Genomic DNA, 18,896 nt, shown 5'->3' on the forward strand with positions numbered 1-18,896 from the left:
TTTGGGGTTGCTGTGCTGCCTCTGGCACTGGGTACCTTGAATGGGTATATGGCATCATGAAATCAGGAGATTACCAAGACATTTTGGAGCACAATGTTCAACCCAGTGTCGGAAAGCTGGGTCTCCATCAAAGGTCATGGGTCTTGCAGCAGGACAATTATCCCCAAACACTTCAAAATGCACCCAGGAATGGTTCAAGACAAAACGCTGGACTGTTCTGAAGTGGCCAGCAATGAGTCCAGATCTAAATCTCATTGAACACCTGTGGGGAGATCTGAAAACAGCAGTTGGGAGAGGGCACCCTTCAAATCTGGGAGAACTGGAGCAGTTTGCACAAGAAGAGTGGGCCAGACTGCCTGTAGAGAGGTGGAGGAAGCTCATTCATGGCTATAGGAAGCCCTTGACTGCAGTTATTTTTTCCAAAGGCTGTGATACCAAATATTAAGTCTAGGGTGTTAATAATTTTGTCAATGCCATTTCTTTTTATTTCTGATTTAAAAGGATATTATTAAGTTCTGAATCAAAAACAAAGGTTCTGTAATATTAACAGTGAAATAAAGAATTGTGGAAACCAAATACTTTTGTCAATTTCCACTTATTTTTACAGGAAATTGTGAATTATTTTTTTAAAGTGCAAAGGTGCCAATATTTTTGGCCACTACTGTATGTATATGATCATATATATATAGTCCACCCTCATTAGTCTGACCCCATTTGATCCGGAAATGTCGCTATCAGAACAAAACATCCAGGAACAGATTTCCGCCATTCATTTTATCCCTCTAATCGACAAAATTGTTTATCCGACAATCTCGCGAATCCGACATTGGGTGCTGGGAACTTTGTAGTCCGGATTAACGAGAGTTGAATATATATATATATATATATATATATACAGTGTATATATATATATATATATATATATATATATATATATATATATATATATATGGAGAGAGATAGAGAGCGAGAGAGAGAGATAGAGAGCGAGAGCGAGAGCGAGAGCGAGAGAGAGAAAGAGAGAGAGAGAGAGAGAGAGAGATGGATGGATGGATGGATGGATGGATGGAATCAATTTTACTTCTATATATCGGTTATTGTTCTAAAACATCGACCTTCAAAGACAGATGCAGACTTGATACAAGCACGCTATCTGAAACTCTCGCATCACGTGATTTCATTTCAAATAGATGAAAATGATCAATGAAAGCGACCCAATGTGTGCATAACGTGTTTTGTCCATTGCTATACGTGGAGGTGCAGTATGTGTCTGCACAAATCGAGGACTCCAGCACACGTACAAAAGGCGAGTTTTTCTTCTCATTACAAGAGCGATTTCTCCTTGCATGTCATAGGCGACTCAGACATCTATGTACGGTATATGTACGTGAGAACATGACATGCCAAATCCTTGTAAATTCTGCAGCAATGACAGATGGAAACCTTCCTTGTCATTTTAAATATATGCTTGTACTGTAAATTCATAAAAATTCAAGCGCATGTGTGTGTATATATATATATATATATATATATATATATATATATATATATATATATATATATATATATAATATAATTATGACATCACGGAACACGTATACTGTGCAATAATCGAAGCGTTTTGAATGGCTCTTTCATAGCGCTTTATGACCCCATCCCCACAAGTCCTGCAGCCAAAGGGTTGAGCAGAGCGTCCTGCAAGGCGTGGTGAGGATGAAGACTTTCACCAGGGCCGCCGTGTACTCCGGCCTGGCCCATGCTGGCCGATAATGTCCCTAGAGAGAGGCCAGCGCTTTGCGCTCCGCCAATCCCGACCTGCGACAGCTGGAGCATGGAAGGACCGGCCGAGTGACCGCGCTCAGGAGTCCTCGATGGGGACTTCTCGTCGTCCGAACTTCCAAGCCGGAGGTGCTTGGAGCCGCCGTTATGCATGGCAGACCCCAGGGCTGGCTGCCCACCGGGGGCATTCACTCCTGAATTCTCATTGTTTTCCCTGCAGGGACACGCAACATCGTAGACCTCGGTACAATTTTCCGTATGCATTTTTGTCCAACGTTAAATGTTCTTCAATATATATAATTTACACTATACGGTATATTGAACGAATCATTTCGCTCCAGAAAGTACTTTTACCAATGTAAGTAATACAAATGTGTCAAATATGAGTATACTATTTTTTTATTTATTAATCATGCTCATCCATTTATTTCAGATCATACAGCTATTATTTTTATTATTTTTAATTTTTAGATTTTTTATTTTTATTATTATTTATATTTCTATTATTTATATTTTTATTATTTATTATTTAATTTTTTCATTATTCTTTTTTATATTTATTTTCATATTTATATTATTTTATTTTTATATATTTTAAATATTTTTATATTATTTATATATTTTTTATATTTTATATTATTTTATTTTCATTATTATTTTTATATTTTATAATGACTCGTCCATAAATTTTTTACCTAACACCTCTGTACCGATTTAATATCAATGAATCACAGTTACACAATGCGGTGTAAACATACAGGTTGCTCACGTCGTGCCCAGTCACGTCGACATGCTATGGCCCTTTGCACTCTGATGGACGTGGCCATGCACGGTGGGCCGCCGTCCACTCTGCCAATCCTGTCTAATTGTACAGTCAATGCTATAACTTTCGCAGATTTGAAGGTTCAATTAAGCCGTGAGCGCAAATCGCGCGATCCCACTTCGACGTATGTATACGAGGACTTATAGCTTAATCCGCTCTCAGATTATATATACAATCGTGAGCATTGTATATAAAATAATGTTCAACGTTATATAATGCACATGGCCCGAGAGAAGCAACAACCATTGGAGTGCAATGTAAACGTCGAGAAAGGGAAGTTTTTTTTCTTTTTGCAGCAGCGACAATCAGAATGCAACGAATACATTTCACATTCCCCGAGTCATCGGTTTGTGGTCATTCAGCTTTCCAAATGCAGAATGAATTTGCAAAGGACTATATTATGCCTTTCACAGTGATGTGACGTCAGCGCGCTACTTCAAATTCTGCAAGAATGAAATGCTTGAATAACCGTTAAAGTGCCCCTTTAAAAGTGGTTTTCAAACCCCAAAAAGGAAAACCTGTACTTTTGTGTGTTATTAGCCTGTCCCCCGCGCAGCGGGAAAAGGGGTTTTTCGATCACTTTTGTGTGTGCGTGGGTGTGTGGGTGTCTGTCGGTCCGGGCCGTAACTTTGTTTTTAGCATTTGGGCTTTTGTCATCAAATTTTCGACAAAGCTTTATTATGAGAATATGGAGAAGACAAGTAAATAATTTGTCAAAAGGTAAAAAGGTGAATGGTCGTGTATGGAGGATCGTGGAGTCTGGCACGCCATCATTGCCCAAGGAGACTCGACATGATTGAAAAAAGGTGAAAGGTCAGCGTCCCATAGAATCATCAATTTTCATCCAATTAACCAGAAATTTTAAGTTACCATTTGAGTTTTGTCATCAAATTTTCGACAAAGCTTTATTATGAGAATATGGAGAAGACAAGTTAATAATTTGTCAAAAGGTGAATGGTCGTGTATGGAGGATCGTGGAGTCTGGCACACCATCATTGCCCAAGGAGACTCGACATGACTGAAAAAAGGTGAGAGGTTTAAAGGTCAAAGTTCAAAGGTCAGCACATTACATCGTCAATTTTCATCCGATTGACCTGAAAGTTTAATAATTTGCCTATTGGGTCACAGAATTGGTTCACCAATCAAAAGGTGGAAGCGAATTGTTTTTGTTTTTTTACATCAAAAGGTCAAAGGTCAAGGTTGCACATAATTATCAATTTTCCATCCGATTGACTCGAAATTTGAGCAGGATTTGCATATTGGGTAAATGAAGCCTATTGGTTTTGAAGTCAAAAGGTCAAGGTCGCCTAAAATCATCATTTCTTTTTTATATATTTTTAGCTGCTTTCGTCATGTTTAGCTTATGGAAGAAGAAGAAGTCTGAATACAAAGCAGACACGGACGGGCTTTGCATTTTCAGATGCTTTATAGTTGTAGATGTGTTTTATTCGCATGCTATTATATATTTATTTCGTTATTATTTATTTTATTTATCAAATTCTCCCTCGAGCATGAACCACGATCACATCAATTATAAATCAAACAGTGACAGAGCGGAAACTTGAACATGATAATAAATCAATAACACAAAGAAAAGGGTAAAATAAAATTTGCATTCAAAGATAAAACACAAAAGCATGCAATTTGCCTTTTTATGTTGAAAAGAAACCTTTTAAAGGGGCACTGTAACAATTATCCAAACATTCGTCTATCGTTGAAGTTCTTATATTTTTACCTTTTTTCGTGTGTTATTGATTAATAGTCATGTTCAAGCTTCCGCTCTGTAGGCATTTGATTTATAATTGATGCGATTGCGGTTCACAGCACCACGACGGAGGGAACCTGTTCACGCCATGATGTGTCGATAATTCTAACAGGACCTAAGTGTATGCCTTAATCGTATGAGTTGCTATACATTGTATTGTGTTATATGCTATTATATGATAACTATTAGAGCCTTGCTTCCTCATACACACATGAGGTTGCTGGATAAAGCCCATGTATAATGAATTATTTCTCGTGCACAAAGACAATCTCATGCACACATGAGACACACATGGGTGTCTCATGCACACATGCACACATCTCATGCACACACACAGATATATATATATATACAGTATATGTATATATATATATAATATGTATGTATATATATATATGTATATATATATTATATATATATTATATATATATGTATATATATATATTATATATATATTATATATATATATATATATATATATATATATATATATATATATATATGTATATGTATATATATGTATATGTATATATATACATGTATATAATTCATATATATAAATATATATGTATATATATTTTGTACTTTTTAATCGACAAACTAGTCAGAACAAATTCCAATTTTGGTGATTAAAAAAAAAAAAACCAAACATCATTGCATTAATTGTATTTCAATCTTGCAGACTCTTGTCATTTATTAAATACAATTTTCTGGATTATTAATTTATTTATTCCTGATACATGAAACACCCTGCAACCCATGCCTGCAGAAAACATGCTTTTTGGAACACTGATCGCAATTTCCATCCAATCATCATGTAACTTTGTTAAAAACATATCCAAGGGTAGGTGCTACTATGTTGGAAGTTTCGAGTCAATCGCTCAAGCCATTGTGAGAAAACAAATTTAAAAGCGAATATAGGTGAAAAAGTGACGGCAGAAGAAAAAAAAAAGTGAAGGCCTCAGCCGACGTTCTCCAACATGATCAAAGATGGTTGTGGACGCCTATTAGTAGTATTATTGTTATTATGACTATTATGGTCATTAAAGCGATATACAAAAGCGATCCATATGAATCAGCGAAGCCAGAGTGTGTATAATTATAAAAGTTAGTGACGCCATCTTAGCAGAGATTTTAAGATTTCACTTTGTGTATTATATAGTGATAGATACAAGATACGAATGATACTGAATGGATTTGTGTTATTACATGTATTGGTAGTTTATTAAGTTACTAAAATGATAGACGTAAGTATTGTAGTGTTGATAAAGTGCAGGCATGATGGGCCTCTTCTTGTGTCCAAGTTCCTTGCATTATATGAGGTGGCCATTTTGTTTCCAAGCCATCAATAAATTGGATTAAATGCATAAAAAGTTGTATATTCATGTTTACCCTGTTATTAAACGATTACGGAACTTATTTATCGGCCCCAATTATTTTTTTTATCGGAATCGGCCGGGGAAGCTTTTTGCCCCGCGTCGATCACTAATCGGCTGACCAGGCCTGACGTTGGATTCAAGATTGCTTGGGCAGGAATTTGTAACTTGGAAACACTGCAGGAGATATCTCACCGAGTCTTCATGAAGACACATACAAAGTCCCTGTTACTGTGGGATATTTAACACCAACCAGGTAATGTTAGCAGATGGGACACCAGGCTTAACGTCCACCTGAATCGAGGGACGGCACACTTCGTGATGCAACACCGGACTTGCAAAGGACCAATTCAACAATTTATAGTCAGGTCAGGAATCGAATACAGACTACACAGGTAATACAGCTTAAAGGTAACTACACTTTACCTCGATGAGATCCCGTCGGAGCAACGTTTCTCCCCAACGTGGATCTCGAACGCACGATCCTGGCATTAAGAGTCCCATGACCCACGTACGAACCATCCGGTTGACGAAGCACACAAACCTCGCCCATTAACAGCCGTAATTTACAATAAAACAAACCAAAGTCACAACGATGAAGTTCTGACGTCCACGAACCATTTCGAACCACGAACCGTTTCCACAAATGATGCAATTCAATTTACATTCCTTGGGGAATTGCATGAGATGATCCCAGAGAGCGATCAAGATCCGGAAGCTTTTATATCCTCCGGCGGAATGTAAACCCAGGAGACGATGGAAATAAAATTTAATAATCCCATATTCCAACTTCATAAGCCCGTTAAGCCACGTTAGCAGTAAGTGTTCTGCATTAACAAGCAAGTTTAACACGAAAATAAACGCTGAGTGTGCCAGAATGCCAGCATACCGGTGCGCGTTGACACAATGGGCACACAGACGTTGTTTATAAGATTAGAATAATGTGCACATTATAATAGAGTAACAGACTGTATCGGTAGTTCGGGCGACGTTTGCGGCGGTTACAAAGGCAATAATGTGACGGCTATAAATACCCCCGAGTGAGGCCTGCAAGCCGGGCGAGCTGTTACTAAAGTTAGCAAAACAAGACATTAAGCACGTGTTCGACAAACTTAGTGCAAATGCCGAAATTTGTTTTGTGAACGTCGAGTAAGTATGAAAAAACACGCACATGAGTGTGTATGTGTATATATATATATATATAATTGTATTTACGGTGGCATACATAGATTAAGACAATTGCTGCATTTGTTTTTTACGAGTGTTGGATATCTGCGTCCAGATGCTTTGAGCACATAAACTATATCTATATAGTAAACTATATATCCCAACTCATCCAGCAACTTTTGTCATAAGTCATGCACAACCTTTTGAGATATCGTGTTGATTTGAAGAATCACTTTTTAAAATTTCGGGTATCCGGATCCAGACCCGGATTGTCACCAAAATCGAATCAATTTGTCCTCGTCACACCCCCAACCTGTCCACCAAGTTTCGTCCAAATCTGTCCATGACGTTTTGAGATAACCTGCTCACAGACAGACAGACAAACAGACGGCGGTGAAAACACAACCTCCGCCCACCTTCAGTGATGGAGGTAATTTCGAGCACTTGGAACTTTAGTCAAACTAATTGTGACGTTACGTGACAGTCAATTTTACCATTAATTTAATTACCACAAACAAGCCAAGATATTCACACACTGCTGGGTGTCTGCGTGTACTTTGCGATTCAGGGGGGATGTACTTACAGCAAGTGGTGATCAATAAGTCCGTGGCCTGATGTAAGAATTCATCTTACTCTAGTTTTTGACGATAATTATCTCCCCGATTTATATAATAATCCCTCCTCTATACATTAGGCTACGGACTTTTTTTTTTTTACTCTGGGTCAGGTCACATTATCATCTCATCTTGTGTGTATATATGTATAATTATATATGTTTATGTTTATGTGTATATGTTTGTTTATATGTTTATGTATTTATGTTTATGTGTATATATATTTACGTTTATGTGTATATATGTGTTTATGTGTACATATATGTACTTATATGTTTACATATATGTTTATGTGTATATGTATATGTGTATATGTTTATGTATATATATATATATATATATATATATATATATATATATATATATACATATATATATATATATATATATATATATATATATATCGTTGTCGACTCACCTCCAGAAAAAAAAAAAATATATATATATATATATATATCGGATGTTAATAAATTTGTTTATTTATTTATTTTAAACGATTTCATTCTATTTTTAAAATAAAAGTACACACAATATATATATAATTTATATACATATATATATATATATATATATATATATATATATATATATATATATATATATATATATATATATATATATATACACACATATGCTCAGGTATTGATAAATAAAGATTCCATGCCATGTTTCGACCTATTTTGAGAATGTCGTTCCGAGCACACTGAACGCTACTGCAACTGTTGCTGCTTGTTTTTAATGGGACGCGCGTTCCTGTAAGAAATCCTTCAAGCTCTCAACCCTAATAATAAACGAGCTTGCAAACACTGTGTCCCCATGACATCCTGCATTAACTTTGGGATTTCTGGCACGACGTTTTTCCCAAATAAAGGAATGCGTCGGAACTACGTATGGATTCCAATAGGATTACGTAGTCATATGATTATGAATTATGATCAAAAACTTATTTTGTACTATATGCACATCGCCTCCTGTACGCCAGTAGTAAACCATAGTATAGTAAACATGCTGCGGTATACAGTATAAATTATGGTGATTGATCAGTAAGTCCGTGGCCAAGAGGAGCAACGGTTAAACGAAGCCAATGGAGGGGGATACCTTATGGAATAAGCAACAGGTTCAGTCATCGGCTTGTTATGCACGTCGGGCTACGTACTTACTGATCGCACCCAGCAAGCGCCGTCACGTGTACGCACGAGTGACGTCATAGTGCATGCATGGTAAATCGGGTACCGTGAGAATCGAGCAATAACGGGATTAAGTGCAGTGCGTGTTAAAGTGTTACTTAAACCCCGTACGACGCGGAGTGTTGTTATCTGTAAAGTCGTGTACAGTGTGTGTGCAGTGTGTGTACAGTGTGCGAATCGCGCACAGTACGTGTCCAGCGTTGCCCCATTTTTTAAATGCGCACCAACACGTACGGTTCGTACACACACCAAATTCCTCGACCGCACTCGCCCGTGCGCTACAGACGGCTCCGCGTACGGGGAAAGGCGAGAGCCCTTGTTTTCCAGGAGACACGAACACCGCCGAACTCGCCCAGCCCGGACCGCAGCTGTCACCGAGGAGTCCGGAGATGCCGATCGGATTACCGGCGCCCTCGGCATGCCGCCATCGACTCACCCGTAACGCTCCTTGGCCTCGGCGGCCCGGTCTCTCTGCCGCCGGTTCTTGAACCAATTGCTCACTTGGGTCGTGGTGAGACCCGTGACCTCGGCGAGTTCGCGCTTCTCCCGGGGGGACGGGTACGGGTTGTGCGCGTACCACTCGCGCAGCACGCTCCGGGACTTCTCCTTAAAGCAGTAGCTCGTCTCCTCGCCGTCCCAGATGGTCCTCGGCAGGGGGAACTTTCTCCGCACGCGGTACTTGCCCACGGCGCCCAGAGGTCGACCGCGCAGCTTCTCCGCCTCGACGTAATGCGCCTTGAGCCACAGCTGCTGCAGCTTCGGGTGGTTGTGCGGGGAGAACTGGTGGCTCTCGAGGATCTTGTAGAGCTCTCGAAAGTTCCCGCGATGGAAAGCGACCACGGCTTTGGCCTTGAGCACGCTCTCGTTCTTGTGCAGGTGCTCGCACGCGGGTAGCGACCACAGGAAGCGACCCAGGCGCTCGATGTTGCCTCCCTGCTGCAGGACCTCGCACACGCAGGCCACCTGCTCCTGGGTGAAGCCGAACGCCGGGAGCATCGCCATGGCTCTCGCCGTGGACCGGTATTTTGTTATCCTCTCTGTGTATCTCTTATTCGCCCCTTAACCTCGGTTCTCGAGCACCATGAAAATGCCCTGCAAACCGCGCGCCGCTTTCACGCGACAGCTTGCAACGCCTCCGCGTCCATGCGACCGCATCGCCGATATATATGACCCCCTCCCGTGTGCTCGTGAATATTCATGAGTGGGCGGAGCCTGAGACCGCGTGCGTGCCGAGCGCCGTCCGACGGACTGGGAGCGCGCGCGACGCCGAGGAAACGTGCGGCGACTTCACGCGCCGCTCCATTGGCTCCATGGGTTCATGAGCGTTACTTGCAACAGAGTACTTGGTGAGCGTGACAATGTATAGATTGTATATCCTATCATTTGTGAAAGTGAACCGAAGCTTAATCGTGGCAATGGCGAGTGTATTACACGACGAGCTTTACGATATTGCGTTACACACGTTCCAAGTGTCAAGGGATAATCAAATGTGTGTGTATGTGTGCGTGTGTATGTGTGAGTGTGTATGTATGTTTGTATGTGTGTGAGTGTGTGTATATGTGTGTGAGTGTGTGTATATGTGTGAGTGTGTATGTATGTTTGTGTCAGTGTGTGTATGTGTATGTATGTGTGTGTGTGTATATGTGTGTATATGTGTATGTGAGTGCATATGTGTATGTGTGTGTATATGTGTGTATATGTGTGTATATGTATATGTGTGTGTATATGTGTGTGTATGTGTGAGTGTGTATGTATGTTTGTATGTGTGTGAGTGTGTGTATATGATTATGTGTGAGTGTGTATGTATGTTTGTGTCAGTGTGTATGTGTGTGTATGTGTGTGTGTACCGTATATGTGTGTATATGTGTATGTGAGTGCATATGTGTATGTGGGTGTGTGATGAATTTGAGTGTGTGTATATATATATGTGTGTGTGTGTGTGTGTGTCATGTGTGTGATTAATTTTGAGTGTGTGTATGTGTGTGTGTGTGTGTGTGTGTGTGTGTGTGTGTGTGCGCGTGTGCGTGTGTGTATGTGAATTTGTGTTTGAGTGTGTGTGTAATAACTTTGAGTGTGTGCGTGTGTGTGTGTTGAATTTGATTGTCTCTGTGTGTGTATGTGTGTGTGTGTGTGTATATGTGTGTATATGTGTATGTGAGTGTATATGTGTATGTGTGTGTATGTGTGTGTGTGGGTGAGTGTGTTTATGTGTGTCTGTGTGTGTGGGTGAGTGTCGTTGTTGTTATTCTCCATATGTGGGTTTCAGGACGTGGAACAGAGCCTTTGAGCACCATTAAGCCGATATTTACCAAATAACTCGTACCAATGTGATCATGATTTCACTGATGAAAACAAACATGAATTAGGAACATAGTTTAGCATGTACTTGTTTGCACAATGATGTGATTTGGAAGTTTAAGAGTTCCTTCAATACGAACACCATTTTGTTGGATAACTCTTCTAATGCGTCGTGGAAAGTTCGAAAGGACATTTTCTGGCATTTCCTCAGAAATTAATCGATGCAGCTTTGCTACCCCGTCCCCCCTCCCAAAAAACCTGTGAACCCAGTGCTTGGACATATTCAGCTGCAAGGATTCCCGACACACTGACTTTTCTGGAGATGTTACAAAATCCCCGAAGACTTCTGCATCTGCCTCCTTAATTAGTGAGCGCAAGTCTGGCTCGAGGCCGACGCGGTCGACATGGCAAGCGGTAATTCAATGGTATCACGATGGATTTTATAAACCGTTTTTAGTTGGTGCTGACTCATTTCTGTCATATATCCTTCCTGAAACGGTCCTTGACAACCACGGCTTTGTGGGTCTGGTCAATACATGCTTCATTTTTCTCTGATATTATATATATATATATATATATATATATATATATATATATACATATATCGGTGGGGCATCCTTGCACACTGCCAGCAACGACTTGGATGCATTGTGTACAGACATAATAAATATAAGCTCTATATATTTGACGAGGTGTATTGAGAGTGCATTCTGCAAGTAGCTGTCTGACTCGATCAAATCAAGAATTAGTGATTAGAAGGAACTCTTTATTGAAAAGTTTACAGCAACAGTAAGTTTTAATGTAAATGCAGAAAAAGTTTTAAAACAGGAGGTAGAAGAGGCACGTGTTAGCGACTTAGTGTTGCCAAGCAACCAGTGGAATCTCGATTGTCTTGGGTGGCGTGACCTGCATTGAGCAGACCGAGGCTGCACCGGCGTACTTTTATTTTGGGATATTTTCATTTAGGGAATTTTCCAATGCTGTTGTGATTTTTCCTGGCACATCGGCTTCGATTTGCATCAGGATTCACACTTTCAGCTTTATATAAATTTTATAACGTGATTTACCTTCTGGGAAGTAAACATCGTGACCTTTACGTCATCCCATAATAATCACTCATGCACAATGGTGCATCTCCAGTGTTGCTGCAGGGGAAGTGGGGTTATCGAGTTTCACGATCATACATGGATATCCCTGCAAGGTCCTCCCTCACTTAGCCATTAGTTTGACACTGAAACCTTAATAACGCAGGAAGAATGGCGTCACGATTGGCGCTTTACTCGTGGCAATTGTATCGTCTTTGCGCTGCAGAATTCCATGAGTTTGTTGATTTATAATAATGTTTATGCAAAGGCCTTACAAGAGCCTCGATGTTGTATACAAAAAAAGAAGGTAAATCCGTTAATTGCACAAAATTTAGAGTACATCGTGTCCTCGTCTCTCTAATCTGTATACGTATTTTTAACAGCGTGAAAGACATTCTCATGAGACATGAGGGTTTATGTTACAAGTACTTTGTGTATCCCAACATCATTGCAATATGATTTCATCACCCATGAAGTGGTATACCACTCTCATAATGCACTCGTATGTCGTCCCTGATTCTCAGACGTTATTTTTAATGTCCGCAAATGTCTTCTTGTCCATTCTTTAATGCCGTCCAACCACATTAGCCTTTGTCTGCTGTTTTAAAACAGACTAGGACACTCTTCGACGTCACGACGTCATGACGTCGACCGATATGCCTCCGTCCACATTATTACATCACTAGTGAGGTACCTGTGTTACGCATGGGTAGGGAGCCGGAAGCAAATAAACAATGTGGAAGCAGTGAATGCTAAACCATGGAACCAATAAATTCCACATTCCTGTGCCACCTGTAGTCGAACATCAAGCATGGACCGCAGGTTCGTGAAGGATTTGCATGAAAACCGTACCTGTTTGAATGGTTCTATACCCAGTCAATGGCGAATCTGCATATGGCGAATCCGCGAATGTCACGGTTAGAAAGTACAAATCCTCACGTCATTTCCTCATTAATTTGAACTCAATATCTGTATTTTCATTCCGAACAGCATAACTCCAATCACAAATTAAATCGCATTAATATAAAAAATAAACTTTTACCAACACTCGTGACATAAACAAATATTTAAATCCGTGCTGACGTTACATCCGGATATGGAGCAGTTCCGTACGGTTCAAAATTCAAAATCGTAATTGTATTCACTCAATTCCAAACAGCATCATTCCAATAATAAATTGATACTACAACAAAATACTGTGTTAAATGACGATTGTATTGAGATATTATCAAACCTGCTCATTACCGTCATCTGCCCACTTCCCGATTGGCGGCAGGTTCGTATCGACTTAATTTCAAAATCATAATTTTATTGAGGAATTTATGAAACCTTCTACTTACCTTACAACATCCGATGGGACCCCAAAACGTTCTACAGGAGGTTTGGCGGGGCTAGCCCCAAAATTGAGGGAGTAGTTTGGGAACGGACAGACAGACGGACAGACATTCCTGTTTTATAATATAGATTATAATACATGTCCCAAGTTTGCTTTAAATCCATTCAGCTGTTCTCAAGTTGTCACATTTTTACCTGACATGACCTCTGACATTTGACCTCTTGACCCCAAAATTTAATCAGTTCATGTTTATATCATTATACATACCTGTACCAAGTTTGAATTTAAATTCCTTCAGCTGTTCACAAGTTAGCACATTTTTACCTGAAATGACCTCTGACCTTTGATCCCAGGACCCAAAAATCTAATCATTTCATATTTACACCATTCTACATAAGTGTACCAAATTTGGTCAGAATCCCATCACTGGTTCACAAGTTATCGTGGTAACAGGATTTTTACCTAACATGACCTCTGACCTTTGGCCTTTGACCTCGTGACCCCAAAATCTAAGCAGGTCATCTTTACCTCATTATACATACCTGCACCAAGTTTGACTAAGATCCCTTCAGCCGTTCTCAAGTTATCGTGGTAACGAATACCTATCACGGACGGACAACCTGAAAACACAATGCTTCTGGCGACTTCATCAACAGAGGCATAAAAAGTACAAAAAAATACACTACGAATCCTTCTTTAATGGGCCCAATTAATCCCACCTTCTTGGGGGCTCAACCGGGGGGACGTTTATGCTCAAGTCTTTCACGAATCGGCTGGCCAGACGGCTTGACGGTTGACCGGAGTTGATTTGGGTAAAAAATTGTAATCTGTTCAGGGTGCCAGCAATATCTCGCCTACTCTTTGGGGAAAGACACCGTGGGATCTTTAGCCAACAACCAGTGCAGACAGACTGGTCCACCTTCAGATGGACGGCACACACGCTGATGCCTGAGCAGGAAGACAAGTTTCTAGCTGGGTTGAGTTTGGAAGCCAGGCTAGACAGCTCAGAGGTGACTGTACATACCTTTAAGCTATCCTGCCAGCCCTTACAGAAAACACTGCACTGACATTAATTAGCCGTGCACTGCACAGCAGGAGATGAGGTTTTGTAATCACTTCTGTGTGTGTGTCTCTGTGTGTGTGTGTGTGTATGTATGTATGTGTGTGTGTGTGTGTGTGTGTGTGTGTGTGTGTGTGTGTGTGTGTGTGTGTGTGTGTGTGTGTGTGTCTGTCCTGGCCATAACTTTTTTTTACCATTTCAGCTATTGTCAACAAATGTTCACCAAAGCTCGATTATAATAATACGGAAAAGGCAAATTAATAATTTGGTCAAAAGGTCAAAGGTCAGCGTCACTTAAAATCATAAATTTTTATCCACTTGACCTGAAATTTTAATTTACCACTTGTTTTCTCATCGAATTTTCAAGAAAGCTTTATTATGAGAATATAGAGAAAGAAGGCAAAGTAATAATTTGGTTAAAAAGTCAAAAGGTTAAAGGTCAGCATCACATAAAATCATCACTTTTCATCCGATTGACCTGAAGTGTTAAGAATTTGCACATTGGGTCACTGAATTGGTTCACCAGTCAAAAGCTAGAAGCTGATTGTTTTGTTTTTTTCTATCAAAAGGTCAAAGGTCAAGGTTGCATAAAATCATCAATTTTCACCCCGTTGACCTGAAATTTAAAGAATTTGCATTTTTGGGTCACTGAATTGGTTCACTAATGAAAAGGTAGGAGTCGATTGTTTTTTCTAGGTCAAAAGGTCAAATTCGAGGTTGCATAAAATCGTCAATTTTTGTACAAATTACCTGAAATTTTAAGAATGTGCAGGTCACACAATTGGTTCACCAACTAAAAGCTAGAAGCTGATTATTTTTTTCGATCTAATGCTCAAAGGTCAAGGCTGCATAAAGTCATGAATTTTCATTTTGCCCTTTTTTAACTGTTTTCGTTATTTTGAGCATACAGAAGAAGATGACGTCTTAATACAAACAGATGCGGACGGGCTTTGCATTTTCAGATGCTTTCTAGTTACCCTCGCCAGAGGAGAGGGTATTCCATTTGAGTCCGTTCGTTTGTTTGTCTGTTTGTCTGTCTGTCTGTTTGTCCGCACAGAATAAATATGATTTTCTCTGTGATCGTTGGTCCGATTGACATGAAATTTTCACCATAGGTGTGCCTCCTCCTGTATAATTATTTATGATAATTATGAAGTCATAGGTCACGTGGTATGGGCGCCATCTTGGAAAAAACGAAAATATTTGCACCTCTATATCTCCGAAGACACTGCATAGAAAAAATTGAGACATGGCTCATTGTAAAGAACTCTCCATGGGGAGTAACACATTAATGATGATGTCATAGGTTCCTCCATTATGACGTCATAATTCGACAAGTACAAAACTTCATCCGATCAAGATGAAATTTATTGTGTCATCTAGGGATAAATTTGAGAAAAATAAAAATGATGATGCCATCGGTCACGTGGTTCGGCCGCCATATTTGTTTAACACAAAAGCCTTAAAAACCACTAAAAACACGTCCTGGCGAGGGTCTGCCATCTCTGATTGCTCTTTCTTGTTGTCTTTGCAGTATGTATGTTGAAATGATGTCATAATCTTTGTGTTTGCCCATTGTCTTGATGTGCTTGTAATTAATGGAAAAGTACACTCATATCTACGAATGTCTTCTTCTTCCTGCATGTGAGTTACATACAAACTCCACTTTGTACCTTAGATCACTGGAAGGAAAATTGTTTTATACACTGATGTTCGTGTCAAAAATGAAAAACTTTATTTTGTAAATAAAGCTTCTTCTTCTTCCTTCATTTTGAAGGCAAATGCTGATTTAGTGAGTTTTTTTTTTTTTTTTTTGTATACAAGATCGAGGCTCGTGAAAGAGCTAACATTAATCACACAGAAAGACAAACCGACACATAAAACATATAACATGGGGAGCGGTAGACAAGATGGGGCGAGAGGGGGAGGAACACAAATTTGTAATGAATCATGGGCTATAGATTTAGATACAATTTATCAAATGTAATATACCGCACAAAAGGGGCTGGCAGGATAGCTGAGAGGTATGCATTCACACTTGTTCCTGAGTTATCAAGGCTGGGTTTTTGAATCTCGACGCAGCTATAAACTGCCATCCCTATAAAGTTGTCCGACTGACCTTATAAGGTGATCCTATAAGGTGGGGGGCTGTTAACGAAGTAGTAGTAATCGTTTTAGTCGTAGGTTGTAAGCTTGTAGTGGGCTGACAGGATGGCCGAGAGGTACGCACATTCGCCCCTAAACAACAACTCTAGCCTGGGTTTGAATCCCGAACCAGATAAAACTCTCATCATGGTGCTTCACCGACAGGGTAATTCATCAATGTGCATGGCGTCCCCCAGATGGATGCTAAACTGGGCGTTAAAACCATCCTGCAGTGTCATTCACGAAGAGTAGGCGAGCTATCGCCAGCACCCCAAACAAGTTTAAAATCCCTGCCCAACTACTACTGGGAGAGGGATGGCAAACCACCCAGTATAACCCTTACCGAGAAACTGCTTCGTGGGACGATGCAAAATTTTGCAATTTTTTTTATCGTGTTTAACAACAGAACTGGACAAATTCCATCGGCCATATGTATAACCAAAATTGACGCTAATGCAGTTTATCATACCTCCCAAGTACTTCTGAAGAGTTCGTGCTTGTGGGTTTTCAATTTTTAATACATGGAGTGAAAACACTTTCCTTTAAGGCCATAAGTAGCACCTTATCCGTTCAACACATGGCCATGCAATATGAATGAACTCTGAAACCGACGCTTTTTAAAGATCATTTATATTGAATGAAACTGTCTGCGGCAATGCTCTATAATCGATCGGATGTCTAATTAGCAATGCGGTGTTGAAACATTGCTCTGAGGGGTGTGAAGTTTCGTCTGAAGCTTGTACTACACGTCACAGACATTTAACAGTATGCTACGTAATACATTACAAAATACGTAACATGTTACAAAATATGTAACACGTGACAAGCTACACCTGTTTGCCATTCCCATCTAACCACTTACAGTCACGTGAAAAAGTAAGTACACCCCATGTAAAGTTTTGACTTTTTCAACATGTTTCAACATACAGCTATTTGATCTTCATTTCAACAATATTGATAGATAAAGGTGATATAATATAACAAATATCATGAAACATTTACATTTTGTAGTCCATTGTATAATTTAAATAAACATAAATGCAAATTTCGCATGTGGAAGAAGTAAGTACACCCTTGGCTCTAATAGGTGGTATTGCCCCCTTTGGCAGAAACAACCTCAAGTAGGCGATACTTATAACTGTCTACCAGTCTCTGACATCGACTGGGAGAAATTTTTTCCCACTCCTCCATGCAGAATTATTTCAGCTGTGCGATGTTTGAGGGGTTTCTTGCATGCACAGCTCGTTTCAAATCGCCCCACAACATGTCAATGGGATTTAGATCCGGGCTTTGACTTGGCCACTGCAGAACCCCCCCCATTTCTTTCTTTTCAGCCATTCCTTGGTGGATTTAGTGGTATGTTTAGGGTCATTGTCATGTTGCAAGGTCCACCTTCGGTTGAGCTTCAACTTTCCGACAGATGGCCTCACATTATCCTCAAGCACCCTCTAGTACAATGAAGAATTCATAGTGGATTCTATGATGGTGAGCTGCCCAGGCCCTGATGCAGCAAAGCTGCCCCAAACCATAATATTTCCACCACCATGGTTTACAGTTGGTATCATGTTCTTGTGATCAAATGCTGTCTTTGGTTTTTGCCAAACATGTCTTCTGGTACTGTGGCCAAATAGCTCTACCTTTGACTCATCTGTCCAGAGCACATTGTTCCAGAAGTGCTGGTCTTTGCCTCGGTGTTCATTGGCAAACTTTAGTCTTGCCCTGATGTTCTTTCTGGACAGCAAAGGTTTCCTCCTGGCACACCTCCCATGTAGATCAAATTTGTGCAGCCTCTTTCTAATGGTAGACTCGAGCACTTTGACATCAACAGTGGCAAGAGCTACCTGTAGGTCCCGTGATGACATTCTGGGGTTCTTAGAGACTTCTTTCAGCATCTTGCGGTCTGCTCTCGGGCTGAACTTGCTGGGGCGGCCTGGCCTGAACAAGTTGGCAGTTGTTTGGAATCTTCTCCACTTGTAGATGATCTTCCGGACAGTCGAATGATTGATTTCAAATTGTTTGGGGATCTTTTTAAATCCCTTCCCAGACTCGAAGGCATCTATAACCTTCTTTCTGAAGGCCTCAGAGAGCTCTTTTGATCTCGTCATGGTGACGCTGCACACTTCAACAACAAAGAGCAAACCAAACTAAATGTCTGAGGTTTAAATAAGACAGGTTCCTCCAAGATCCTCTCTAACGATGTTCTAATCATTTGCACCTGAGCTGGTGCACCTGATTCTAATTTTAGGTATTTGAAGTAGTGA

General features: G+C 40.1%; 1 protein-coding gene across 1 annotated transcript; it reads right to left on the reverse strand.

Annotated features, from left to right (window-relative positions):
* Positions 1–1,611: 1,611 nt before the first annotated feature.
* LOC137438040 (homeobox protein six1b-like) lies at positions 1,612–9,831 on the reverse strand. The gene is made up of 2 exons (XM_068132908.2): positions 9,148–9,831; positions 1,612–1,993 (listed from the first exon to the last, which is right to left on the reverse strand). Exons 1-2 carry the CDS (start codon positions 9,711–9,713, stop codon positions 1,645–1,647), a joined length of 915 nt encoding a protein of 304 aa, XP_067989009.1. The 5' UTR covers positions 9,714–9,831; the 3' UTR covers positions 1,612–1,644.
* Between the last annotated feature and the right edge of the window lie 9,065 nt (positions 9,832–18,896).

This window comes from Myxine glutinosa, chromosome 12 (genome assembly GCF_964187855.1).
Source record: "Myxine glutinosa chromosome 12, kmMyxGlut1.1, whole genome shotgun sequence".
Taxonomy (NCBI): Eukaryota; Metazoa; Chordata; class Myxini; order Myxiniformes; family Myxinidae; genus Myxine; species Myxine glutinosa.

What these genes read in the sequence shown, in the direction of transcription:
- LOC137438040 (XM_068132908.2), bottom strand. Translation starts at nt 9,713, where the DNA reads ATGGCGATGCTCCCGGCGTTCGGCTTCACCCAGGAGCAGGTGGCCTGC. An exon ending in GAGGCCAAGGAGCGTTACGG is followed by an intron (nt 1,994 to 9,147) that starts GTGAGTCGATGG and finishes GTGTCCCTGCAG; the next exon opens with GGAAAACAATGAGAATTCAG.